At 46.8% G+C, this 22,683-nt stretch overlaps 1 protein-coding gene across 1 annotated transcript in view; it reads left to right on the top strand.

Annotated features, from left to right (window-relative positions):
- ELOA (elongin A) overlaps positions 1-22,683 on the top strand; it is an 81,318-nt gene that overhangs the window by 42,285 nt on the left and 16,350 nt on the right. Inside the window, exons 7-8 of the mRNA XM_069757149.1 lie at positions 13,994-14,091; positions 20,441-20,621. Coding sequence (XP_069613250.1) covers positions 13,994-14,091; positions 20,441-20,621 — 279 coding nt within the window. The remainder of the gene's footprint in view (positions 1-13,993; positions 14,092-20,440; positions 20,622-22,683) is intronic.

Raw genomic sequence — 22,683 nt, 5'->3', positions numbered from 1 at the left:
TGGTAACCAGGGTAAACATCGGGTTACTAAGCGCGGCCCTGCGCTTAGTTACCCGATGTTTACCCTGGTTACCACTGAAGACATCGCTGGATCGGTGTCACACACGCCGATCCAGCGATGTCCACGGGAGATCCAGCGACGAAATAAAGTTCTGGACTTTATTCAGCGACCAACGATCTCCCAGCAGGGGCCTGATCGTTGGTCGCTGTCACACATAACGATTTCATTAACGATATCGTTGCTACGTCACAAATAGCAACGATATCGTTAACAATATCGTTATGTGTGAAGGTACCTTTATACTTTTCCTCTAATTGTTCCACTCCTGGTTTTGGCTACAAATACTGATGTAAAATACTGACCAAATACTGATAGTGTGACCGCAGCCTAACACCACGTAATTTCCATATGAGTGCAATCCGACAAATCATCGGATCACACTCGAACCAATGTTATTCTATGGGGCCTCACACATGCCCGACTTTTTCCTTTGACACAGCCAATTTGAGGAAAAAAATCGCAGCCTGCTCGATTTGCATCTGATATTCGGATCGCACTCGGCCATGCAAGTCAATGAGTGTGTGGAAATCATGAGACTGAACTCAGATGACATCTGAGTGCAGTCCGATTTCCGCGCACTGACACAATGAAGAAGATGGAGAATTTTTTTTTCCGCGAGTGCTGAATACAACTCCCTTCATTGTCGCCTGGTCACACTGAGCTAAGGGAGACCAGGCGACAATGATCCGAGCTGTTTAAAGCACCCACCGCCTTGGAACAGCGCAAACTGTGCAACTTTTTCCCAGGCACCAGTACGTGTCACTGATAACGCACGGATGTCATCCATGTGCACGTGTGCTGGACGTTTTGCAGCCCGTGCTGCTGATAAAAAACAGACATGTCTTTAGGTTTTTCACAAGGTCCGTGTGAAAAATCTGACATCTGCGCACCACCATTGAATACAATGGGCGTGCAGGTGTCCGTATTTGCGGATCTTAAAAAAAGACTGCATTTGGACATCAAAATCCATCCACCTTACAGGTGTGGCATATCCAGATGCGGATTAGACAGCAGGATTATTGCCCAGTTGTGCCTTAGGGTGGTCAAAATAAAAGGACACACTAAAATTTGCAGTTTTACAGTATTGGGGTGATCTGGGGATGAGCGGGTCAGAAAACCAATCAGTATCTGGTGTGACCACCATTTGCCTTACACAGTGCAACACATCATCTTTGAGTTGATCAGGTTTAGGTCCCCTACACACATCCTGGTGATTCTAGTACTGGAAAAAAAACAGTATCATTGAGATCCTTGGTATGTGTCTGTGAGCTATCTTTGTGTGTGTGTATGTGCCATCCGTGTTGTATAAGGCCGGTTTCACACATCAGTGTCTCCAGTACGTGTGGTGACAGTTTTCTAACTTACCGGAGACACTGACACACGTTGACGTGGGGTCTCCCCTTTGTTTTTAAACCAACCCGGCAAAACTCACAGGTGCAGGCTGCTAGTATCAGGCTAGTATCAACCTAAAAACAGCAGTCTGCAGCTGCCCAGAAAAGGCGCATCTATTAGATGCGCCAATTCTGGAACTTTGCCAGGTTCTTCCCACTTGCCCTGTAGCGGTGTCAAGTGGGGTAATGGGGGGTTAATGTCACCTTCCTATTGTAAGGTGATATTAAGCCCGGCTTAGTAATGGAGACGTGTCAATAAGACTCATCTCCATTACTAATCCTATAGTTAGTAAAGGGTTAAATAAACACACACACATGCAGAATAAAAAGTATTTTAATGAAATCATACACCACACAGTTTTTCCATCTTTATTGTACTGGTAATCCAAGCGACGCATTCGATCTCCTGTTAAAAAAAATTAAAAATAAATAACAAAACAACAGTATACCATACCTGTCCGGCGTTCAGTCAGTCCCACGCCGTGAGCCATATCTGAGGTATATTCAGTTTACAACGGGAAGCGCTGCTAATGCGACCGTTTCGGCTGTAAACTACTGGGGAATGAATTATATACAGCGGGAGCAGGCTCAGTAACTAGCGGTGACGTCACTGAGCTTGTGCTCACTCGCCGACATAAACTCCTGTGACCTCAGGACCGTGGGAGAATGCAAGTGATGAGGTCACGGCAGTTCAAGCTCTGTCACAGTGGGAGTTGCCCAGCGACAGGCCCAAAACATCACTGCTCTAGAGGAGATCTGCATGGAGGAATGGGCCAACATACCACCAACAGTGTGTGGCAACCTTGTGAAGACTTACAGAAAACGTTTGACCTCTGTCATTACCAACAAAGGATATATTACAAAGTATTGAGATGAACTTTTGTTAATGACCAAATACTTATTTTCCACCATAATGTGCAAAATAAATCTTGCCAAATCAGACAAGGTGATTTTCTGAATTTGTTTTCTCATTTTAACTCTCATAGTTGTGGTCTACCTATGATGTCAATTACAGGCTTCTCTCATCTTTTTAAGTGGGAGAACTTGCACAGTTGGTCGCTGACTAAATACTTTTTTTCCTCACTGTATATATGAATCAGGATTTTATTATAGAAAGCAGCAGCACTGAGATATGATTATATGACGCACGCCTCTTAAAGGGAACCTGTCTCGTTGCACATGCAATCTGTGAGCATCATGGTATACAGAAAGAGAAGTTGGGATATATAGGTTTGTGGGAAAAGATTCAGTACAAAGCCTCATTCAGACTTCAGTTTTTTTTGACGTTCGAAAAATAACGGACCGAGCTTCTTCAGTGATTTTCATTGGTGTCATTAACGTTTGGTCAGAATTTCAGCAGTTTTTTTTCACTGATGAGAAAAAACACCCGGATGGCTTCTGAATTTTGTCACTGACCCATAGACTTTCATTGCAGAGTTTGATCAATATTGGACATGTCTCCGCGATTTTGCATTAACTATTTGGTCCCCAAAAAACGGACATGTGAACAGCCTCATAGACTAAGTTAGGTACAAGTGCTATCCAGGAAAAAAATGGATAGGACTCGTACATGAAAAACTGACACGTGAATGAGCCCTTACTTGTATTTTCTTCATTGAAATCCTTAATACTTGTATACATACACTATGTGCACAAATATTAGGCAATTTGTACTTTTGATGATTAATTTTATTCACCTGCAGAGCTGTCAGTCAATCCAAGAGGTTAACAAACCTGAATATTTAAGAAAGTAAAAGTGTGGCTTTGACTTTCTTAAGAGACTATATGTGTGCAGGATTATTTTGCAATTATTAATGTGCCGAATTTTTGCCCAATTAAGTGAAAAATGTAAATTTTCCCTTCTCAATTATTTATATTCATCTGTTAAAGAGAACCTGTCAGCAGTATTTTACTAAGTAAAGTACAGACAGGGCCATATTGGCACTGTCATACTGATTAAAATCATACCTCAGGTGAAGAAAATCCAGTGGCGGTTGTACTGAGCTCTTGGAATTCTTCAGGAAATGGTGTTGGCGGCTGTGCATATGTATGCGCAGCCGCCAACATTATTTCCTGAAGACTTCCAGGAGCTCAATCTGTGCAAGAGCGGCCTGCGGCTTGGACGGTGCCAGCGGAAAATTGTAGTTAGATTAGAAGACAATACACCCAGACACAGCAGTGGGAACGGTACAAAACTGAAGACCCTGCCCACAGGCCCGCCCCAATGCACGAAGATATGAATACAAGAAAACTTCAAACAAGGATTAAAGAAAATCTTCACCTGAAGTAACATTTTAATCAGTATGACAGTGCTAATATGGCATTGGCTGTACTTTACTTAGTAAAATGCTGCTGGTCGGTTCTCACTAAAGTGAGCATAATAGCCAAACAGCTCTGTCACGAACCCGCTTCTCAGCACGTGACTTGAGGTTGCGCCTGCAAGTGTTAATATATCTCCTCTCACTCAGTCCAGCATTCAACCTCTGTCCTATGCTGCAGTGGGAGCAGAAATCACACCCCGACACAGACCACGCACCCCACTTTACATGCTGCCACCACTCACCGAACACACGGGCGATGAGTCCCAGAAGTACTACGACTATATGCTAATCACGAGGGTCACACACTCTAAGGCTATGGATTCTTTTAGAGCATACAAGGTTCCAACTTATTAAAGTATAAAGCTTTAATAGAAAAGGTACAGTGCTTACAATAAAAGGACATAAAATATGGAAATAAAAAGTGAGATACAAATATGCAAAACAGTTATAAAAAAAGGGAGAAAACTTACCGAAATATCTAAACTTTGCATTCCGTCATTCTCCCTGGGGGGGGAGGGTGAATATAGAATGGCTCACATCAGCTTGGCTGCCCCTCAATCTGTCAACAGGTTTCTAAGTGTAAAGGCCTAATTTATAGAGTTAACCAGGAGGTCAAATTTCTAGACGAGCCTCTCAGGTTAATATTCTAATCCTTGGTTTGTGACTGGATCCTGGCTATTTTACCAATGAATACAATATTTTTCTTTGAACACTATTTGTGTGACCGTTCTCATAGTAAATAGTGTCATTCTGCAATTGGAATGTCTGTTCAAAAGAGTCAGAGGGTGTGAAATGTTCCCACTTGTGTGTGTTCAGACCATCCTCCCTGGGGTGATTGGAGACCAGGAGACTGCCTTCTCAGGATAACATAGGTCATGACCTTTGTAAGAGCTGCAGTCTCAGGACAGATGTTAATTTACTGATGGTCATACATCCATACATATTTCGCTACAAGCTCAAAATGTATAAAACACATTTCTGACATTTCAAAAAAAATATCAATGACGATACATCAAACCTCTTTTCAATAACAGACATAAGCCTTCCATCCATGAATCCTGTCAGTTTCTTAAAGGGAATCTGTCACCAGATTTTTGCTATATAATGCACCACGCCCTACCACAAGAGCTAGTAATGCCAAACACTATATAACAGCTTTTAAAAAAAGGATGGATGGGGGGCGTGGCTATGTAAGCCAAGAGAGAAGACGCACCTTTTGGAGGCTCCCATTATCCTGACCTGAATCCGGCCACTAATTCCCCTGAACTGCAGCCTGCACCGGCTGAGACGGTGCTTTGAGAGCTCGGGAGACCGGCGACTCCTCGGGCGGCGGCGGTGGAACGCTGGAGAGCCGGTATTTGTGGCGGCCTGGAAGAGCGGCAGAGTCCCTGAGCTGCGGCGGCCATCTTTGAGCGCGGCTCCGACGGGCGGGACGCAGTGCCGGCGGCGGCTGAAGCCGGGTGGATCCCCCGGGGAGCACGGCAGGCACTTACATACAGCGGGGACGCTGTGGAACATCGAGGAGCAGGAGACAGGTGCCGGGTCTGGAGCGGCGGGCGGGCCCTGGGAGACGGCGGCCATTACCATAGCGCACTCTCCAGCAGCAAGGAGAGAGGCGCTATATAGCAAGACTGCGGTGCATTCAGGAGGTGAGCTACCGGCCTGAAACACTAAAAGGGGCAGAGCGGTGTGCGCCCTGGAAAATTGGGCCCTGCACTCCCCTTATCAAAACCCCTGCTTGCACCATTACTTTGGAGGGATCGTTCCCCCTCCCTGCTGTTCTTCCTGGGGAACTGTGGCTGCTCTGGGACACGGTGCCTGGGCAAACCCCTAAGTTGATACATTTGCAGATATCTGAGACTTTTTGCTTGGTTTGCTGCCTCTCGGGGGTGCATCCCGGTGTTTGGCCCTGTCCGGTCTGCTAGTGGAGAATAGACTGCCATAATAATAACTCTGGTCCTTTGGTGGGGATCTTCTGCCAATCACTATGCATCATCCTAAAGGAGCGGGGGCTGCTGACAAGTTGAGGAAATATGCCAGAGAAGATGCCCCAGATAATACACGCTCTCTCAGAAATAATCCCACGCAGAGTCAACGCAAAAATCGTCTTTCTGACAGCAATGAGGAGGGAGAACAAAACGAACTGACTCTTAAACAAGCATCTGAGCAGTTGATGCAGGCTATATCTCTCACCAGGTCCTCTCTCACTGAGAAAATAGAAGACGTGCATACTGAAGTGGGCCGTCTGCGACAAGATATACAAACTATGAGAGGGCGTATTTCAGAGGTTGAAACAAGGGTGTCTCAGATAGAGGACACCATTGCCCCAATGGAGGCTAAGTTATCAAAGGCCACTGGCTCTGTGAATGCCTGGAAGCAAAAGGCAGATGACCTGGAAAACAGGCTGCGCCGTAATAATATCCGAATTATTGGCCTACCAGAACGCTCGGAGGGTCAGCAACCTGAACAATTTCTAGAGGACTGGCTTAAAACCTCCCTGGGAGACGGATTCTCCTCAACATTTTCTGTGGAAAGGGCCCATAGGGTCCCAACGAGACCTCTTCCTCCTGGAACTCCGCCCCGACCCTTTCTGGCACGTCTCCTTAACTGCAGAGACAGGGATGCAATTCTTCGCTTGGCAAGGCAGAAGGCCCCTATTAAATTCAATAATGCCACTATATCAATCTTCCCGGACTTCTCTATGGAACTTCAAAAGCAGCGAGTTCGATTTATGGAAGTCAAAAAGCAGCTCAGGGATAAAAACATCATTTACTCCATGCTTTATCCAGCTCGACTCCGTATTGTTCATGAAGGCTCCTCCCTGTTCTTCACTGACCCGGCGGAGGCGGTCGAATGGTTACGGTCATACAAGGGGCCTAGTACCCCGGACTCTTGAGTAGCTCTTTCTATCTGATGGCAACACAATCTAGAGCTCTCTATGTGGGTGCTGAGTTTGTCAACTATACCGGACGCTGATTCTAGTGAGGGTATCCCCTATTCTACTCAACTATAGGAGTGTAGGATTACACTCCTCCACTGTTCAAATGTTGTTTGGTTTGGTATTTTACACCAGTTTCAATTGTTTGTTATGTTTATTAGTCGCCAGTGATAACCTTATGCTCTGTATGATGTTCCTGATTCCCGCCCAGGCTGTGGTGTATATTATGCCTTTTCCCGAACGTAGATATGGGATCTGAGATTGTATGTATGACGTGGAACATACGGGGTATTAAGACTCCTCGAAAGAAAATTAAGGTATTTTCACAAATTAAAAGGTATCATCCACATATTGTAGCACTTGTGGAGACGCATTTGACCAGAGACACAGCTAAGTGTACTCAAAAGCCGTGGGTGCAATGGTCCCTTCACGCATTTCACACCAGTTACTCCAGAGGGGTCTCCCTGTTGGTACATAGGAATGTCAGGTGGGAGGCTAGAGAGTCACGACGCGATCCCGAAGGTCGCTTTGTTTTTGTTCATGCCTTTATTAATATGAAGGAATATGTGATATTATGTGTTTATAACCCACCCCCGGCCGGCATATCGGTTCTCCGCATGGCACTGGGTTTCTCCCTAAATTATCCTAATGCTAGTGTTATCTGTATGGGAGACTTTAATTTAGTCATGGATAATCTTAAAGACAGACTGAGACTAGACGGCGAGATGTCAAGGGGGCCCCTTTCTCAATCTCACTCTCAATTGGCATCATTTATGAACGGTAGCGGATGGTTAGACCTATGGAGAACACGTCACCCTGAGATAAAGGAATATACTTGTCATTCTTCAACTAGACAGTCTCTATCCCGTATAGATTACATATTTGGATCTAGCGACCTAGCGCTGTGGGTGAATAGTGTCGAACATGGTAACAGGGGGATATCAGATCACAGCCCAATTGTTCTCAAACTTAAATACGGTCAGTCAAATAATAATATACCTTGGAAATTGAATCCCTTCTGGCTGAAACTAATAGATGCTAGTGATAGAACGGTTGATCAGTTAAACTGCTTTGTCTCTACTCACCCAGACCCCTCGAATCTCAATCTGTTCTGGGACACTCTAAAGGCATACTTGAGGGGATGTCTGTCCTCTACAATCTCCTATATAAAGAGGGTGACGGCGGGGGAAGATGACGAGATTGAGCGACGGCTGAAGGACTCGGAAGCCGCCTATGTGGCCAATCAAACTAACGGCAACAGGGTGGAGTGGCTCACTTCCCAAAGATTATACACCCAAAATATAGACACTAAATCAAAACGTAAATTATTTTTTACCCGTCAGTCTTATTTTGAAATGGGGAATCAGGCCAGTAAACTCCTAGCTTTTTTGGTACGTCAGCATAACACCTCCAACACGGTACTACAGATTCGGACACTCGATGGTTCGTTGGTATCCTCCACCGAGGAAATTCTTCAAAGTTTTTGCAATTACTATAAGTCACTGTACAAATCGGGTAGTGGTCTTGGGGTCCCTGAATGTATAGACTATCTATCAGACATGACATTCCCCTTACTGAGCCCAACCCAGCAAGCTTTTATGGAAGCCGAGTTTACTCTGGAGGAGGTGGAACAGGCTATAATGGATATGGCCACCGGGAAGGCCCCTGGACCTGACGGGTTTCCCGTTGAGTTCTATAAAAAATATCGGGACCACCTGGCACCACTCTTATTGAAGGTGCTTCAGAATATATGGGAGGGAGAAATTATGCCTGAAACATTTTATGATGCAAATATCATTGTACTTAAGAAGGAGGGAAAGGACCCCTTGGAATGTGGATCATATCGCCCCATATCATTGGTGAACGTAGATTATAAAATCTTCACTAAAATATTGGCCACTAGACTAAATACAATCATATTAGATCTTATACACCCAGATCAAACAGGCTTTATGCCTGGGAAAAGTACCTCTATTAATATTCGGCGGGTCCAATCAGTGATTCAATATAGCTCCCTAGAATTGGATAATAACTGGGCTCTGGCATCCCTAGACACAGCTAAAGCGTTTGACTCCCTTGAATGGCCTTTTCTTTCTGCATGTCTGCAGAAATACGGTTTTGGAGATAAATTCATTAGAGGGATAGATACACTATATAGGAATCCTAGGGCACGGGTAATTGTGAATAATTCTATCTCTGATTCCTTTACTTTACATAGGGGAACCCGTCAGGGATGTCCTCTGTCCCCGGCCCTCTTTGCCCTCGCGATAGAAGCATTGGCAATACGCATAAGGTCTTCCACAGATATCAAGGGAATAAGTATTGCGGATCGTGTAGATACCATCGGTCTATATGCTGATGATATGATCATATTTATGGATAAAACAGAAGAAACACTACCGCGAGTAATAACGACTATAGATAATTTTAGCAAATTCTCTGGTCTCTATATCAATTGGGATAAGTCTGCTCTGATGCCTCTGTCTCATGCGCCGATGCCCCGTCTCGAAAATCTCTCGTCACTACCTGTAGTCTCCAATTTCAAATATCTAGGAATACATATGTCTCAATATAGTCAGCTGGACCTACGACTTAATATTTATCCACTATTGGACCTGGCCAAATCTAAATTCATAGCTTGGAGCAAACTCCCTCTCTCCGTTGCAGGTCGCATTAATTTAGTTAAGATGATATTGCTCCCCAAATTTAATTATTGTCTACAACATAGTGCTGTGCCAATACCCAAATCTTTCTTTGCAAACTTAAACTCCCTGACCACGTCCTTTATATGGGGGAAGACTAGACCCAAACTCAAGCTATCTACTCTACAGAGACCGGCAAGGGGGGGAGGGGCAGCCTTACCAGACTTTTATCTATATTATCTTGCTGGGCAGGCTAGGGCGATAAGCAAATGGATGCCTAGCAACTCCCTACCTAATTCAGAAAGCCATATAATCCATTCTGCCCGTATTGACTGTCCACTGGGTTTTTTGGAAATGGAGAAAGTCAGTGCTCCCCGTTTGCTGCCATTGCTTCGACAAGCGAGATTAATATGGAGACAAATTAAAAAAGTTATTAAATATACAGATATAATAGCCGAAATGCCACTGTGGTATAATAGTTATTTTCCAGAATTACTAAATCACCCGTCTACTGAGTTCTGGATCTCATGTGGTGTTCTCTCGGTAGGTAATTTGTATAACCAGGATGTTTTTGTGTCCTTTGAGCAATTGCGGGATACCTGCAATATCCCAAGATCTCAATTCTTCCGTTATTTACAGCTGAGGTCAGCTTTCCAGTCACATATGCGAAATGCAGGTGCAAGTCGAGCAATTTCATCTTTACCCCTTATAGGCATTCTCAAATCACAGGGTCCTCAGGGGCTCATTTCCTCTTTATACACATACCTATTATCCGTGGGAGATGGGCTCACTATTAACACCTTAAAAAAGAAATGGGAGGGACTCCTTCCCGATACACTGGGAGAGGAGTGGGAAGATATTTTGGAATCTCCAACTAAAGTTTCTCCCTCAGTTAACAATAGGATGACCCAGCTATATATTACATATCAGACTTATCTGACTCCGACACGACTTTTTAAAATGGGCCGCCTTCAGACGTCAGACTGCTTACGGTGTCACGCACATGATGCGGATTTTACCCACATGATATGGCGGTGCCCGGTAATCCTTCATTATTGGAAAGAAGTCACGACATTGTTAACGTCTTTATTGTTAATCCCTGTCCCACTTGAACCATTGACTTGCCTATTTGGGGTGTGGGATACAGAGACCTGGGATCACCATACTGGGATTTTCCTTCGAGAAACGCTCTTCTTAGCACGAAAGGTACTGGCATTAAGGTGGATGGGTGGCTCCTCCCCGTCTCTCAGAGCTTGGATTGACCTGGTGAACTCGGTTATCCCATATGAAAGAACACTGTACCATAATAGAGGATGTCCAGGTAAATTCGAAAAAATTTGGGGTAGATGGAACTCATCTCATCATACTCTGTAGTCTGCGTGGATTAGATATATGCACGGGGAGGAGGGCATGGGGTTTGGGGACATCGTTGCAGAGCAAACTTGAATCTGTTTTCTTTTGGCGACTTATTACTAAAGGTTAAAGTTGTTTAAGTTGTATAGTAGGTATTTTGTAGGTACTAGTGATTCAACATGCACAGTCTATTGCCTCTGAACTTTGGATGCGATGATGTTTGTAATCATTTGTATCTGATGGTATGTTTAATAATGATAAATGTAATATGTGCAATGTTTGTCTATTCTGAAATTAATAAACGAATTTAAAAAAAAAAAAAAAAAAGGATGGATGATTTCCTCAGTACACTTAACATTGTGGGTTATAGTTTAACTAGCTATTGAATCCGTTCTACGCCCGGGTGGCTAGCATCTATATTGGTATATGGTCTCCATCCTGGTATGTGCTGCTCCATCCTGCGTCCCCATCCTGTCATGAGCTGCTCCATCCTGCGTCCCCATCCTGAAATGTGCTGCACCCATCCTGCACCCCCATTCTGACATGTGCTGCTCCCATCCTGCACCCCCATTCTGACATGTGCTGCTCTATCCTGCGTCCCCATCCTGTCATGTGCTGCACCCATCCTGCGCCCCCATCCTGCCATGTGTTGCACCCATCTTGCGCCCCCATTCTGTCATGTGTTGCACCCATTCTGCGCCCCCATTGTCATGTGCTGCTTCCATCCTGCGCCCCCATTGTGACATGTGCTGCTCCCATCCTGCGCCCCCATTCTGACATGTTCTGCACCCATCCTGCGCCTCCATTCTGACATGTTCTGCACCCATCTTGCGCCCCCATTCTGTCATGTGTTGCACCCATCCTGCGCCCCCATTCTGTCATGTGCTGCTCCCATCCTGCACCTCCATTGTGATATGTTCTGCACCCATCCTGCGCCTCCATTCTGTCATTTGCTGCTCCCATCCTGTCATGCGCTGCTCCCATCCTGCGCCCCCGTTCTGTCATGTGCTGCTCCCATCCTGCTCCCCCGTTCTGTCATGTGCTGCTCCCATCCTGCGCCCCCGTTCTGTCATGTGCTGCTCCCATCCTGCGCCCGTTCTGTCGTGCTGCTGCCATCCTGCGCCCCCGTTCTGTCATGTGCTTCTCCCATCCTGCGCCCGTTTTGTCATGTGCTGCTGCAATCGTGTGCCCGTTCTGTCATGTGCTGTTCCCATCCTGCGCCCCCGTTCTGTCATGTGCTGCTCCCATCCTGCGCCCCCGTTCTTTCATGTGCTGCTCCCATCCTGCGCCCCTGTTCTGTCATGTGCTGCTCCCATCCTGCACCTCCATTGTGACATGTTCTGCACCCATCCTGCGCCTCCATTCTGTCATTTGCTGCTCCCATCCTGTCATGTGCTGCTCCCATCCTGCGCCTCCATTCTGTCATGTGCTGCTCCCATCCTGTGCCCCCGTTCTGTCATGTGCTGCTCCCATCCTGCGCCCCCGTTCTGTCATGTGCTGCTCCCATCCTGCGCCCGTTTTGTCATGTGCTGCTGCAATCGTGTGCCCGTTCTGTCATGTGCTGTTCCCATCCTGCGCCCCCGTTCTGTCATGTACTGCTCCCATCCTGCGCCCCCGTTCTTTCATGTGCTGCTCCCATCCTGCGCCCCTGTTCTTTCATGTGCTGCTCCCATCCTGCGCCCCTGTTCTGTCATGTGCTGCTGCCATCCTGCGCCCCCGTTCTGTCATGTGCTGCTGCCATCCTGCGTCCCCGTTCTGTCATGTGCTGCTCCCATCCTGCGCCCCCGTTCTGTCATGTGCTGCTCCCATCCTGCGCCCCCGTTTTGTCATGTGCTGCTCCCATCCTGCGCCCGTTCTGTCATGTGCTGCTGCCATCCTGTGCCCCCGTTCTGTCATGTGCTGCTCCCATCTTGCGCCCCCATTCTGTCATGTGCTGCTCCCATCCTGCGCCCCTGTTCTGTCATGTGCTGCTCCCATCTTGCGCCCCCATTCTGTCATGTGCTGCTGCCATCCTGCGCCCCCGTTTTGTCAAGTGCTGCTGCCATCCTGCGCCCGTTCTGTCATGTGCTGCTCCCATCCTGCGCCCCCGTTCTGTCATGTGCTGCTGCCATCCTGCGCCCGTTCTGTCATGTGCTGCTCCCATCCTGCGCCCCCGTTCTGTCATGTGCTGCTGCCATCCTGCGCCCGTTCTGTCATGTGCTGCTCCCATCCTGCGCCCCCGTTCTGTCATGTGCTGCTCCCATCCTGCGCCACCATTGTATTATATGCCCCCCATAAGATGCTCCATTATATATGCCCCGTATGCTGCTGCCATATATATATATATATATAAAAAAAAATACCATACTCACCTATCGTCGCTGGGCGCCGAGTGCTGGGGGCCTGAGCAGGCAGGGACACCGGCGCGCTGTGGGGGTCAGGTGCCGGAGTCACCGCTAGCTCAGGCCCTCAGCACTTGCTATACTCACCTGTCTGTCCCGTTCCAGCGCTGCGCGCCGCCATCTTCCGGCTCCTCTGGCTGTGACTGTTCAGTCAGAGGGCGGCGCCGGCGCGCATTAAGCGCGTCATCGCACCCTCTAAACTGGGAACGTCACAGCAGAGGACCCGGGAGACGGAGCCGCACGCAGCGCTGGAATGGGGGACAGGTGAATATACTCACCCTCCTGGCGGTCCCTGACTCTTCGGTGGAGATCGCGGTGTGCGTTCAGTGTTTACGCATACCGCGATCTCCTGGGAGCGTCACTCTGTGAGGCCCAGACTGCGCCGGCGCTTGCGCAGTCTATAAAGGCTTCGGACAGAGTGACGCTCCCAGCGTTATATTATAGATTCATGGAGAAAGGTTGAACTTGATGGACCTAGGTTTTTTCAACCTATGTAACTATGTATTCACCATGGTGTAGTGGAAGAAAGCCTGAGTCCAGTAATGTGTCACTTACTAGGCCATATTTTGCTGTTTTATCAGCAGCAATTGTCACTTCAGGACAATTGGTGTCTCGTGGTCCAACCTCGCCCCCAGCAGTGGTTAGCAGCTCTCTGCCACTATATATTGTACACATAATCTGTAGTGTGTACAGGGTTATACACAGCTCAACAATTGAGCTTTGCTAGATCTGCAGCAGACAAAACTGATTCTATCACAAGTGCTGCACCTAGTAAACTAAGTGATACATCGCTGGAATCTGAGAATTAAGCAAGGGGAGCCTGATATAGTGTGCAGACTGTCACTTGGACTATATCTTCAGAGTGTATATTTTGACATATGTTTTTCTTGTTTTTCTTTTTTTTCAGCGATCTATGAGGTAGGAGGTGTACCTTATTCAATGCTTGAGCCAGTTTTGGAGAAGTGCACACCAGAGCAGTTGTACCGGATAGAAGATTGTAATAATGTAAGTTTATCATTCTTGCTAATATGTCAAGAATGACATGTGCTATTTTCTTATTACATGTTGATGTACTGTAAATTATATTGTTGTACCATGTTAGCCAGAAAGATTGATGTACCTTAAATACTTTTATGCCCAAAAATGACTAAAGTATTCTAGGAGTGATACCTTTATTGGCTAACTAGAAAAAATATATTTACATGCTTTCAGAGCACAGAGGCTCTTTCTTTAAGCAGGGTTACAAATGAATTACTGTTACAAGAGTACAACATTTAAGAGATATTACAACAGGACATTTGTGAATAGGGTGAAACAGTGTTGAAGTGTGTGCGGGAGCTCAAAATCTAAGATGGCAGCTGCGCCTGTTTTGGCGCCACCCCCTCTACTAAGTACTGGCTGCGTTCTTTGTCGAGAGTGAACAGTGCAGTGAATGCAGTCAGCCACCACAAGTGGTGAACACAGTGATCACAGTCAGCCAGCACAAACAATGAAGGCAGTTATCCCTGTCAGCATGCACAAACAGTGAACGCAGTCAGCCAGCACAAACGGTGAAGGCAGTGATCGCAGCCAGCCCAAACAGTGAACGCAGTCAGACAGCTCAAACGGTGAACGCAGTCAGCCAGCCCAAACGGTGAGCGCAGTCAGTCAGCCAGCCCAAACGGTGAGGGCAGTGATCGCAGTCAGCCAGCCCAAACGGTGAGCGCAGTCAGTCAGCCAGCCCAAACGGTGAGGGCAGTGATCGCAGTCAGCCAGCCCAAACGGTGAAGGCAGTGATCGCAGCCAGCCCAAACAGTGAATGCAGTCAGCCAGCCCAAACGGAGAACGCAGTCAGCCAGCCCAAACGGTGATTGCAGTCAGCCAGCCCAAACGGTGATCGCAGTCAGTCAGCCAGCCCAAACGGTGAGGGCAGTGATCGCAGTCAGCCAGTCCAAACGGTGAGCGCAGTCAGCCAGTCCAAACGGTGAGCGCAGTCAGCCAGCCCAAACGGTGAGCGCAGTCAGCCAGCCCAAACGGTGAGCGCAGTCAGCTAGCCCAAATGGTGAGCGCAGTCAGCCAGCCCAAATGGTGAGCGCAGTCAGCCAGCCCAAATGGTGAGCGCAGTCAGCCAGCCCAAACGGTGAGCGCAGTCAGCCAGCCCAAACGGTTAGCGCAGTCAGCCAGCCCAAACGGTGAGGGCAGTGATCGCAGTCAGCCAGCCCAAATGGTGAAGGCAGTGATCGCAGTCAGCCAGCCCAAACGGTGAGCGCAGTCAGCCAGCCCAAACGGTGATCGCAGTCAGCCAGCCCAAACGGTGAGCGCAGTCAGCCAGCTCAAACGGTTAGGGCAGTGATCGCAGTCAGCCAGCCCAAACGGTGAGCGCAGTCAGCCAGCCCAAACGGTGAGCGCAGTCAGCCAGCCCAAATGGTGATCGCAGTCAGCCAGCCCAAACGGTGATCGCAGTCAGCCAGCCCAAACGGTGATCGCAGTCTGCCATCCCAAGCGGTGAACGCAGTCTGCCAGCCCAAACGGTGAACGCAGTCTGCCAGCCCAAACGGTGAACGCAGTCAGCCAGCCCAAACGGTGATCGCAGTCAGCCAGCCCAAACGGTGATTGCAGTCAGCCAGCCCAAACGGTGAGGGCAGTGATCGCAGTCAGCCAGCCCAAACGGTGATCGCAGTCAGTCAGCCAGCCCAAACGGTGAGGGCAGTCAGCCAGTCCAAACGGTGAGCGCAGTCAGCCAGTCCAAACGGTGAGCGCAGTCAGCCAGCCCAAACGGTGAGCGCAGTCAGCTAGCCCAAATGGTGAGCGCAGTCAGCCAGCCCAAACGGTGATCGCAGTCAGCCAGCCCAAACGGTGATCGCAGTCAGCCAGCCCAAACGGTGATCGCAGTCAGCCAGCCCAAACGGTGAGCGCAGTCAGCCAGCCCAAACGGTGAGCGCAGTCAGCCAGCCCAAACGGTGAGCGCAGTCAGCCAGCCCAAACGGTGAGCGCAGTCAGCCAGCCCAAACGGTGAGCGCAGTCAGCCAGCCCAAACGGTGAGCGCAGTCAGCCAGCCCAAACGGTGAGCGCAGTCAGAGAGCCCAAACCGTGAGCGCAGTCAGAGAGCCCAAACCGTGAGCGCAGTTAGCCAGCCCAAGCGGTGAACCCAGTCAGCTAGCTCTTTTTTGTGGTTCCATCTTTGAAACAGAGCAGATGCAGTCTGTACTTGGCATAGGGAGCTGTCCATCTTGGACTCTGAGGTCTTGCACAGCTATCTTTGCTCTATTATCCAGGAATAGCACTCCTTGCCATACTACCCAGGAACAGGTCTCTTAAAACTACTATTCAGGAACAGTATTTAGCTCTGGTACCCAGGAACAGCTGTCTTAACCCTGCTGCCCAGACACAGCTCTCTTTGCCCCTACTACACAGGGACAGCTCACTTAGTCATACTACCCAGGGACAGCTCTCTTAGCCCTACTTTATAGGGACAGCTCTCTTAGCCTTACTATCTAGGGACAGCTCTCTTAGCCCTAATACCCAGGAACAGCTGTCTTAACTCTACTACCCAGAGACATTTCTCTTAGTCCTACTGTCCAGGGACAGCCCTCTTATAGCCCGTGGCCATTGTATACATTGCAGTCCATGCTTGTACCGTGTTGCACGGATGTCTGCATGAGCCCTTACAATGTCAATTGGCCCTTTGAACGCAACCATAATGCTGATGTGGCCCTCGGTGAACATTAATTTGAAACCCCTGATATACAGCAATACTGCGGGTCAATACATTTACATTGATACACAATTTAGAACTTTTTATGTTTTAATACTTTTTCACAAGAAAAATAACTAGTTTTAGTTGTCACACTGTAAATCTCTAATATTATTTTTTTCAGCATTCACTGTATTGGATGAAGTTTGATACATTTTTATAGTAAGGGTTGTTACAAAGGCGGCAATACCGAATTTATGTTTTTACAGGGGATGGGTTTTGTTCAGATAATCTGTTTGGTTTTTTTATTCAAGCAATCATTTCAGTTTTTTTAGAGCACTTAAAACATTTTTTTCTCTTTTTACAATACCTACTAGTCCCATAAGGGGACCTGTGCTGCTTTGATCACATTGATAATACACTCTAGTACTTGTAATAAAGTGCATTATCGTCACTGTCACTCTTTGTCTGACAGCCAATAATTTCCAGCCCTGGGCGTGATCTGATTGAGGAATATGACAGACAGGGAAGATTTTGAGGCCTTCCTGTTGCCATAGCAACAATCAGCTCCCCGTTTCATAGAGATCAGCACTATGTCTGGTCTCGGCACTTAAAGCAAGAACCTGGCTGCGTTTAACAGCTGGCTCCTGCTACGGATGGCATGGGCACAACTCCTTTGCCCGGTGTCATTCTTAAGTGTAACTGTACACCCAATTGAATGAAATCACCTGCAATCTGGACATCTAGTTATGGATTGCAGGGATTACGCAATGAAGAAAACGCTAGTATTTTTCTGTGGCAGGACTGCTAACAACACATAAAAAATGACTAAAGTACTACAGGGTCACTTCTGTTAAACGCTTGCCGTTTTTTGAAAGCCTAAAGTGTTTAAAGAGGATCTTTTACCAGTGGAGCATGTTAAACTGACCACTTCATGGAATAGTGGTTGAAAAGCTGAATAAATTGTATTTTTTAGTTTTTAATTTCTCTTCTCAGTTGCGGAGATATTAGCTTGTTAAGTTTAGATTATAGTTTGTGATAATTCCATAAGGGCATAATTACAGATTTTTCACTGGGAGTGTGTGCTACTTCCAATGTATGAGGTTGACCAATCATAAGCACTCAAAAACAGACAGTGAAACAAAGAACACACACCTATAATAGCTTAGAGAAGCTTCTCAGTGTGAGACATGTAATGACAGTCTGCTCTCCTCGCTGATCTCAGTGCAGAGCTGTGTGTGATTAAATTGGGTTTTCCACTCAGAGCAGCCAGTGTGGGGGAAGGTGGATTCAGCAAAGCTGAGTGTGATTACCTTCAGCTTTTATCTCACAGCAGTCCATGCGGTGGGAGGAGCATTACCACCTAGCTGAGCTTTGTCTCATGGCAAACACTTCTGCAGCTCTTCTCTCACAGTCCTGTATCATCCTCCCCCACATTGATTGCTGTGAGAGGAAAGCTGAAGGTGTAATCACGCTCATGTCTGCTGTATTCACAGAACTTTGGAATCGCTTCGCAGTGAGAGCAGACTGTAATTATATGAAAATCAAGAAAAACAGCATCCAATCCGGGTGAAAAACAAAATACCTCTCTATTTTGCCATAATGCAACATTTCTACCAATTGTAGGTCTTTTTCAAAAAAGACCTACAATTGGTCGAAACGTCGTATTATGGTAAACTAAAGAAGTATTTTTGTTTTTACCCGGATTGGATGCTGCTGTTCTTGATTTTCTGGTATACATTTTTCCTGTTGGTTCCTCTGGATTCTGAACGTGCCTTCTGATAACTGAAGTGCTGTCGGCTGTGGCTATTGTATTTTGTGAACTGTCTGTAATTACATGTCTCACAATGAGTAACCTGTCCTAATCTATTTTAGGGGGCGTGTTCTTTTTCCCCCTATATTTTGATGCCTGCTTATGATTGGTAAACCTCGAGGAAGAAGTGACTATCTGTCACACTCCACCAGGGAGCCAGAGAGCGCATGGTGAGATGAATGGAAAGGGGAGCACTGCCTGTAGGGAAAAGTTAGAGGGAAAACCCCTGAAACTTGCCTTGCGCATCCCTGAGCTTCCTGACTTCCCTAGACGATTCTTTCCCCGTTCAGCAATTTCGGTCCTGGGGCAGCAGGTACGCCAGTCCTACTCTTTAATACAGATAAAGGGAAGCAGACAAGGATAAAAGAAAACGGCAATTACTCTAAGTACAACTAAACTATGGAGTTGTATATAATGGGAAAGGAAGGGAGAGGCAAACCAAAAGGGAGATAAGGAAAAGGAAGACACTAGTGATGAGCGACTGTACTCGTTGCTCGGGTTTTCCCGAGCACGCTCGGGTGACCTCCGAGTTTTTATGACTGCTCGGAGATTTAGTTTTCATCGTGGCAGCTGAATGATTTACAGCTAGTAGCTAGCCTAAGTACAGGTGGGGGTTGTCTGGTTGCTAGGGAATCCCCACATGTAGTCAAGCAGGCCAGTAGCTGTAAATCATTCAGCTGCCACGATGAAAACTAAATCTCCGAGCAGTCATAAATACTCGGAGGTCACCCGAGCGCGCTCATCACTAGAAGACACCAAACAAACTTCCAAACAGCAAACTCCATAGACATATCCTAAACGACTTCTCTTTCCACGGCTTACAGCTCCAAACCATTTCCAAGATATAGCAAGCTATCACTGGCAATTACCCAAGCTAAGAGGTGAGTACTTATACCAGAGGTGAGTGAAGAAATCAGAACAGCTCAGATAACTCAGGACATAAATCTTTAGGAGACAAGAAGGAGGAGTGTTTAACCCTTGCAACAACAAACAAGAGAAATCTGCATAGCTAACTGTAAAGCAAAGCAGATCCCACCAGTGCAGGCGTGCATGGAGCCAATCGCTGTGATCTGCTGACCCCTGAAATAGAGGAAACCACTTTGTCGCGGTATCCCAGTGACAATATCTCCACAACGGAGAAAATAAATTAAAAAATAGAAGCTACATTTTACTCTGCTGTGCAACCACTATTAAATGATGTGTTCAGTTTAACATGCTCAGACTGGTGAAAGGTCCTGTTCTAATGAAGCTCAGGCTGAACATATGAATAGCAAATCATTGTTACATAGAAATTAATGTTTTTGTGTGATTCTTTGGAATGTTTGCGTTTTCCTTTAAAAAAAAAATGGCAGAAAAAAGACTCAGTGTGAACATGCCCTTGAGCTTTATTGTGGAGTGAAGGCTATGGTTCCAATAAAATACACCAGAGAAAAAAAAATCCATGACAGATACAGTAGGTTTTGTTTGGCATTCTAAAAAACGCTGCATGTCCTTCTGCTTTGATTTTTCTTTCCGAACACGTGTGGGCTTTGTTTAGTAAACCCTTTCACGTACGTTATATCGAACTTGCACATTTTTAATACAGAACCCATACCAAAAAATCTGCTGCTAATTCTTATGAGAATATAGCTAAACTGGTACTGCGATGGAAAATACTGGACAATTATAGTATCCATTTGCCAGTTTTGCAACATGTACAAGACCAAAAGTCAAGTGGGACAGTGTATACACATTGATTTAGAATAGTCAAATCAACATACATACATCTGTGGTACCTTTGGGGAGAATAAGAAAAATAATGGGTAGAAGGTTCCTGTTGTTTTACCGATCTCAACATTTCAGTAAGTACAATTTCATTATTAATTCAGGTACTGATTGAGGACACAGATCAACTCTGGAGAAATCACTGTCAAAGAGATTTCAAAAAAGAGGTTCCAGATGAGTATGAGAGCTGGAGAGAATTATATCTCCGTCTCCACGAAGCTCGAGAGCACAGGCTGGTCATGCTAACTCAGAATATCCGCTCTTCACATGCAAACAAGCCTAAAGGTAAGATTTATAAAGATTCAGTATACGGCTAGGGTATATACGGTGAGAGAAGGTCACGGTAAAACTACTGGAGGGGAGATACGTGTTACTGAAAATGTTAGCCTTGGTGATATGAACCTGGAAAAATGCTCCAGCACACTATGTGCTGAGAGGGGTTAATCGCCCATGTTAAGGGCTCGGTTTTTGAGTACAGCTGAAGAGTGGGTAGGAGGCTATGCACCATATCTCCATCCCAGGGTCTGGTACAGAAAGTAAATGTGGAGCCTTTGGACTCATTCAGTGTTTGTGTCTGGAGATGGGATCTCCAGAGCTGTGCTCGTGTTAAAGAAACTAACCTTATTTTTTCCTGAGCGTGCAAACTCCGCAGCCACACAGACTGTACTGTATGCTATTTTGTTGGGTGAAGGCAGCCATAAGCCAGCAAGCAACGTCAGACAGCATGGAGGACCTGATTAAACACCTGACGCAAGCCCAGCAACAGCTGGCTCAACAGGAGATAAGTAAGCTGCTTATGCAACAGATCCAGCAACAGCAGCAACAAGTCCAGTACCGACAACAGCAGATTGAATTGCTCACAGAGGCGGCTTGTGGCACAGCGGCAGCTCCGACTCCAAGGTCAGCTAATCAGTTTTCCATCCGAAAGGCGGTAAGGCGAGCCCTAGAGAAAATGCCTCCCTGGTGAAGAAGTAGAGGCTTTTTTTGACCAGTTTTGAAAGGGTCGCCAAGAGGGAGAAACTCACGCTAGAGCAATGACCGGAAGTGCTGGTGCCATACTTAACGGGGTAGCCCCAGAAAGCCTACTATGACTTAGCCTTACAAGATGCTAAAGAATATGTTAAACTGAAAAGTGAAATTTTGGCGAGCTTGGGGATGACAACGACTGTCAGGGCACAACGGGTCCACCACTGGACGTATCAGCGTAACAACCCCCCTCACTCCCAAATGTTTGATCTGCTGCACCTCGTCCTAAAATTGTTGCATTCGGAGTCCTCTACCCCTGTGCATATGGTAGAGCCAGTGGTGATGGACCGGTTCGTACACTCCCTTCCGAGGCCAGTGTAGACTTGGGATGCCCAGAGTGATCCCCAAAACACTGGTGACCCATTTGGTCTTGTTGAAAGGTATCAGTGGGTCAAGGGTTCCTCGGGGAGGCAACCCACTCGATACTGGGGGTCCCAACAGGGTGCAGAGGTCCAAAAGGGAGTAGGGAATCCAAAGTCCAAAGGGGCGTGGGAAGTAATGTCGAAGGTCCCAGCTGGCGATATTAAATGTTGAAAATGTCACAGTCCAGGCCATATAGTCGTCTGGTTCCCCCTGACCTCCAAGCGAATGGACTATAGCCTGGGACACCGCTGTTCATACTATGCGTATCCAGCCTGCAGTGTCAACTGTCCCCCAGTGAGAGGACACATGCTTTTCCCATAAAGGTGAATGATTGGCAAATGACTGGACTGCTAGTCTCAGGTAGTTTGGTCACCCTCTTGAGGGTCACACTTCCTCTCCAGCTGATCCCTGGGAAAAAGGTTCGTGTCCGGTGAATTCACTTGCTAAAAACTATCCAGTGGCCAGAGTGAACATTGAAACGGCCCAAGGTTCTGAGTCCCATGTCGTCAGCGTGGTCCAAAATTTTTTGCACCCGATTATCATAGGCCGAGACTTTTATTTGTTTTCGGACTTGTGGGGGAAAAGGGAAAGGGCTCGGTTGCTTGGATAAGAAATGTGTCGCCCGTAAAGAAATATCACCACACCCTCACGGGTTTCTTTTCTGTGTCCTTGTGAGGGATAAGGAGGTAATGTCCCCTGAAGCCGACAATCCAGAGTTAGTGGTGACCAGCAACAATTTGGGGTCCACCCGACATAGGGACCTAACGCTAAAGGAAGCGTTCAATAATGTAATCATTAAAAACGGCAAAGCGTAGAAGCTGGGAGCTGACACCAGATTTCCCTATTTTATGTTAAGTAGATATTATTATACCGGGTTGCTAAGGTGAGGGAGGAGACAGTGGAACAATTGTTGGTACCGGGACCCTATAGCTGGAGGACCTGACCAATTCACATGTCT

This window comes from Ranitomeya imitator, chromosome 3, assembly GCF_032444005.1.
Source record: "Ranitomeya imitator isolate aRanImi1 chromosome 3, aRanImi1.pri, whole genome shotgun sequence".
NCBI lineage: Eukaryota > Metazoa > Chordata > Amphibia > Anura > Dendrobatidae > Ranitomeya > Ranitomeya imitator.
Note: the sequence above shows the minus strand (reverse complement) of the source record. Positions and strands in the feature narration are given on the sequence as shown.